The following is a 6281-nucleotide window of genomic DNA, read 5'->3' on the forward strand; positions in this document are numbered from 1 at the left end:
ACACACACACACACACACACACACACACACACACACACACACACACATTCATTCATCTTTTGAAGGATCTCTAACCTGGTTTCGTTTCCTAGCTATTGTAAACAGTTCATCAATAGACATTTAGAAACCCAACATAGCATTTTATGGGCAAATGCTCATATGCAGTGTGGTTAAATGATTTGTGCAGTTATCTTCCAGATAGGACTTAGGATATATGGCTCTGCATCTCCAACTCTCAATAAGAGGAAGTCTCAGAAGGGAGAGCCAGCTCAGAGGACAGACTGAATGGCTGAGTGTAGGCAGTAGAGGCCCCTGTTGTACAAAGAATGGATGTTATTAAAGTAGGGAAGGCTCTTTTGACTTAGTTGCACATTCAATATCGTTTCAATATCAGGACAAACTGTGGGAACGATAATAGTACACAAGATTACGTGACCCCAACTCCCAACACTTTCTGTCTCCAAACTCCAAAAATTGAGAATGAAGATACTTCAGTACATCACTCTTCCTCCTCCTCTATCCCCTGTGCTATTCTATTTTTCTTTTGGAAATATTTTTGGTTCATCAGGTTTCATTTTATTTTACTTTAGTTTTTCAAGACATGGTTTCTCTGTATAGCCTTGGCTGTCTAGGGACTAACTCTATAGACCAGGCTGTTCTCAAATTCAGAGTCATCCAGTTTCTGCTTACCAAGTGCTGTTATTAAAGATTTCCATCACCACTGCCTAGCACTTTTTTTCATATTTTAAGGTTATTTTATTTATTTACTTTTATGTGTTTGTGCACATGTGTGTGTGTTGTACACGCATATATGTTATATATGCATGCATGTGGAGTCCAGAGGATGAGCTTCCTTAGGAGCTCTCTACCTTGTTTTAGGAACAGAGTCTGTCTTTAGTCTGCAGCTCACCTACAGGGTAGACTAGCTGGCCATTGAGCCCTAAGGATCTGAATGTCTCTCCCTCCTCAACTCTGGAATTACAAGCATGGGCTCTGCATGCCTTGGTTCCTCACATGAGCTTCAAGAAATGAACTTAGATTATTCGTTCATGTTGCAAGTATTTACTGACTGAGTTCTTTCTTTATCATCTTGTACTGATGCATCTTTTTGTTTGGTTTTCTGTTATAATTTTTAAAAGATTATTTTTAAAGGTAGTTTTAGGTCAACATCAAAATCCAATGGATAGTATAGAGGTATTCTTACAGCTTCCAGAGAGCTCCCTAATTTTTGATTGTTTTCTGTTCTCAGTCCTCAGAGGTAGTTCAGGGTTTTATTTTCTTTTAACAGTTATTTGATTATTATTATTTTGGGAATTTAACTTCATAGATGATTACTGTATTTATTAATTTCCACCCCATACTCTCCCTCTCCAGCTCTTCTTCCATCTCCTTATTTCCTCTCAATTTCATGACTTCTCCTTTTTTATTTAAATTATTTAAATATATATGCATATATAAATAAGTATATCATTGCTCATATGTGTAAGTGTCTAAGGATGACCACTTAGGGTTGGGTGACCTAGCAGGAGGTCTCATCTCTGGACAAGACTGATTCTCTAGCTTTCAGCAGTCATTAATTGTCTATAGTCCTTTTTCTCAAGGTGGCGTATTTTGAGATTTCTCACATCCGTGTTGGTTAACTGTAGCTGTCATTATGCAGGTCTTGTTTTGATGACCATATTATAAAGATTTTGTGGGTATAAGTCCCTATCACATAGCAAAGACACTGTCTCATATATAACCTGGCATAACCACAGAAACCAAGGAATTAAAAAGGGTCACTGAGTTTTAAATAATCATATCTGTCTCAAGACCATGTCTGGTAGGTGCCCTCCTAGATCTATCTTCCAGAGGAGTTACTCTCATGAAATTCCACAGTTGAGTTTGATCACTACATGTGCAGATCACCTTTGATTATCTTTGTCAACAAGGAGGACTCTTTTCTGTATTTAGTCAAATGTTCTTGGTCAAATGAGGACCATAATTTACTCTATCTTTCCACCATTACTTGGCATATGCTGAATGTAACTTCAAAACATGTTAATAATGTAGTACTTTTTCTTTTTTAGTTGAGATGACATCTCACTGTGCTATGTACAATATTCTCAAAATTCCTTTAAATTTATTTATTTATTTATTTATTTATTTATTTATTTATTCATTTATTTATTTATAGAGGGCATCTCACTATGCTATGTGGGATTTTCTCCAAACTCCTAGGCTCTGGTGATTCACTCACATAGGACTTCTGAGTAACTGGATTGATTACAAGTGTGTGTGACCATATTCAGTCTAATAAACATATATTTTTAAATCTTTAAGGTCTGCAGTGCTATCCCTGCCTTTATCGATTATCTCCCAGGAAGTCATAACAAAGTAATTAAAAATTTTGCTGAAATAAAAAGTTATATTTTGAGGCAAATAAAAGAACATCAAGAAACACTGGACATGGACAATCCTCGGGACTTCATTGACTGTTTCCTGATCAAAATAGAACAGGTAAAGTGTTATTTATCAGCTTGCATTTTGTGTTTCATCAATTGTTTCTATTCTTACTGGGGAGATTTAACTTCTCAGGTAAGAACCTGAGGTATGCAATTTAGGTTCCTATTATGGGCATGAATTGGACTTGCATCATTTAAGATTTAAAATTCAATTTTAAGGAATCAGAATTATTTAATAAGTTATATGAGGAAAGGGAATATAAACTTCAGGTAAGTTAGTCATAAAGAACTTAAAATGCAAAATATTAAACATTAACATAAAAGTGGACTTGATCAAAGGTTCCCTGTAAATTGACTGTTTAGTCAGTGACTCTAGGCCAGAGGGGATTAATCATACATGTGTCTCTCTAAACCATGATAGTAATGGTTGCTCAATACAGTTATGCAAGGTCTCCTAACAGTGATAATCACTGCAGAGACTATTTTAACATTGGCAAGTGCAGGTGAGGGAGCAGACAAAGGAAACATTGTACATTGCTATTCATATGTAAATTATTACAGTCCTCTGGGCAAACAGAAAGGCAGTTCTTCAAAAGAGTAAAAATGAAATGAACATGATTCAGCCATTTCACTCTTCATTATACATCCAAAACAAATTGAAATTAAGTGCAGATATGCATGTTCTCCTGTTATCTCCAACATTATCCATTAGGCACAACCAAGGTACCTCTAAACAAATTGGTGGAATTTTAAAATATGAGACAGCTTAAAATGTCAAATGGTTGGTCTGGAGTGGTGGCTCTTCCAGGGGTCCTGAGTTCAACCTCATGGTGGCTTACAACCATCTATAACTGTAGTCCCATGGGATCTGATGCCTCTTCTGGTGTGCAAAACATCCATGAACCAAAATATATAAATAATTCTTAAAACATTGACATGGCTAAGAATAATCCAGGATTAATGACATTGTTTCACAGTCTATCTTTCCATAATGGAGACTATCATTCAGACAGTCCAAAGAAGGGAATGCCCTGGTAGCTGGTTCTTGAACTCCATTCTGATCTCAGATATCACTCTACTGAACTCAGTGACTCCCCCTGGGTAGAAAGAGCATTGCACTTTGTTTCTTAAATGAGTGGAATTTCTTCATACCAATGCTTACATTTTCAGAGTACCCAAAGACATTTTTACCTAATTATCTGTCCAGAATAGTTTCTGGTTAGACCAGCTAAGGTTCTCACCCTCTTCTGCGTCACCACACACATTTCAGAACCTCATCACTTCACAGTATAGATCTTAAATTCTCACCCCTGCTGCTTCACTCCAAATACTCAAAGGTTAGTAACAAGCCCAAGTCACTGGGGAAGCCTGCCACATTAAGAACATGCTTGTCATTCTTCTCTATGATCAAGTCCACTTTTTACTTTAATGTTTAATAGTTTGCATTTTAAGTTGTTTATGTCTAACTCACATGAAGTTTATATTCTCTTTCCTCATATAACTTATTAAATAATTCTGATTACTTAACAATTAGGTGTTTCCCTTATGGCCTTGTCCTCCTTTTACTCAGAAAATTCTGAATGTTGGAACTTTTAACAGATTTTATAATAGCATCTTTGGATTGTCATTATTGGACCAATATACCTTCAACCTTTACTTTTCACTTTGTGTATGAATATGAAGAATTTATTAGTTGACAAGTATACTAGTCTCTATACTCATTCTGAAATCAATATATATATTAATGTATATTAATATGTATTTTTATATATCAAACATAAATATATCTAAATATATTATATAAAAAACACTTATAAACACTTATAAATTAATACATATTTATTGACTTATATATATTGATGTGTCAGAAGGTAGAGGGAGAATGAGGAGCTTCTTATCTTTGTATCACACTCCAAAACTCTTTCTAGGTACAGTCATGCATGCCTGCCATTTCCATGTTATGCTTAGTATTTGAGTATTTGCATTGATGATAAAGATTTATTAGTATTATTATTCTAACATTATGCATGCGTGTTTATTTGTTTGTTTGTTTGTGGGTTTGTACAAATGTATTGAATGCCAATTTTAACATCACAGGTAAACTGAGAAAGTCAGCATCATGTGGCATGGGCAGTTGGGGTTGGTGTTAACAGCAGTCAAAGGGACACCCACTGAGAGTGGCAGGCAATTTACAGGGTCAACACTGGTAGTGCTAACACGTACAAAACTTAGTTAGCTGGAGTCAGTATTCTCTGTGCAAAAAACTTCTGAACTCTTTTAACTGTTCAGGGGCTGGAGCTGACTGCTTCTGCCAATTAACTGCTGCTTATAGGGTCTTAAAAGGGACTTAACCATTTGGGCAGGTAGTTAGACGCTCTTAGTTCTTTAACAAGCTGGCTTCCACACTTTAGTTTGCTCCCTGGCTTTTATATCTTCTCAGACAAAAGTTCTTCATGTAAAAAAGAATTACCTTACAGATAAAAATGTTACACAAGAGGGAGTTACAGCAGGATAATTGATCACATGGTTTTCTAAACATTTTTACATTCTGTAAGTTTGTAGTAAGTTTAAAGCAATAGCTCATGTCCTAGGTTGATAAGGTTACAACAGAATTGTTTACATGAGGATTCCTACATCACTACACATTTATCTATTATTAGCTCCACAAGTTCATTATATGTTTAAAGCAATATTTTTTTACATCATAATTTAGCAATATTTTTGTTAAGAGACAAATCGTATCTTATATCTTATTATTTTGAAGTCTTGTGTTGACAAACTAGTCAGCCATTTAGTTTTCTGTTTTTGCATCAGTAACAAATTGCCCTTTCCTAGTTTGTAACCACAGTTAGCAAGATTAGTAGCCTCATTTCTAACTTACAAGAAGTGTTTCCCTTGATTGTATTTTGGTCCAAGCCTATTTCTCATCCCAGTGCAATTTGCTCAGGATAGTTGAAGATTAACAGAACTTTATTTGCAGCATTTTTTCTTCAGGGGCATTAAAATTACCTGAGTCAGTGCAGGAGTTCTATACAATTGTTATCAGGAATTATACAATCACCAGTTCATCTAAACAGCATCATTATATGAACATATATCTTCATATTGATTCTGCAGGAAATATGCCCAACAGAGTAGATTAAAACCAGGATATGTTAGGCTTTGTCAGATACATGAAGGATATAGGTGTGGCAGGAAAAGCATAGCAAAAAGCAATCCTAGGACGAAGTCTCTTGGGTCTGTGCCTCTTCAGAGCACACTCATTGCCACCATGCAAAACAGTAGGCCACCTCCAGGTAACTTGTTTGCCACGGCCTTTCTTGAATAGCTTCTACCATAAATGGGTGCAGGTGACCCATGTTCCAGGTGATGTATACAACCTCCATTGTCATATGTGTTTTAAGAAGGAATGAAAAATTTGTACCAGTGGTTCTTTTTCTTATTTTACTGGTGTTATATCGTCTGAGAAATTGAATTTTGATACAAGCAAGAAATAAGGGCAAAGAAATGAAGATTGAGTCAGTTAGTTTACATTCTCTGCCATACGGTACATTTGCTGTAATATTTTTACTCTATAGTTCATGTTCTAAATTTGCTTATCTGTAGATCAACTGATATTATTTAGAATTTGTTGAAATTTAATATAATGATCACTCTCTAATAATGAAATAAAATTTTTCAGGAAAAACACAATCCCCATTCGGAGTTTACTATTGAAAGCTTGCTGGCCACTGTAACTGATTTGTTTGTAGCTGGATCAGAAACCACAAGCACTACCCTGAGATATGGACTCTTGCTCCTACTGAAACACACAGAGGTCACAGGTACGACTCTGAG

At 35.6% G+C, this 6281-nt stretch overlaps 1 protein-coding gene across 1 annotated transcript in view; it reads left to right on the top strand.

Moving 5' to 3' along the window:
- LOC114626150 (cytochrome P450 2C55) overlaps nucleotides 1-6281 on the top strand; it is a 30416-nt gene that overhangs the window by 18625 nt on the left and 5510 nt on the right. Inside the window, exons 5-6 of the mRNA XM_028773496.1 lie at nucleotides 2323-2499; nucleotides 6127-6268. Coding sequence (XP_028629329.1) covers nucleotides 2323-2499; nucleotides 6127-6268 — 319 coding nt within the window. The remainder of the gene's footprint in view (nucleotides 1-2322; nucleotides 2500-6126; nucleotides 6269-6281) is intronic.

Source organism: Grammomys surdaster, unplaced genomic scaffold, assembly GCF_004785775.1.
Source record: "Grammomys surdaster isolate TR1022 unplaced genomic scaffold, NIH_TR_1.0 229, whole genome shotgun sequence".
NCBI lineage: Eukaryota > Metazoa > Chordata > Mammalia > Rodentia > Muridae > Grammomys > Grammomys surdaster.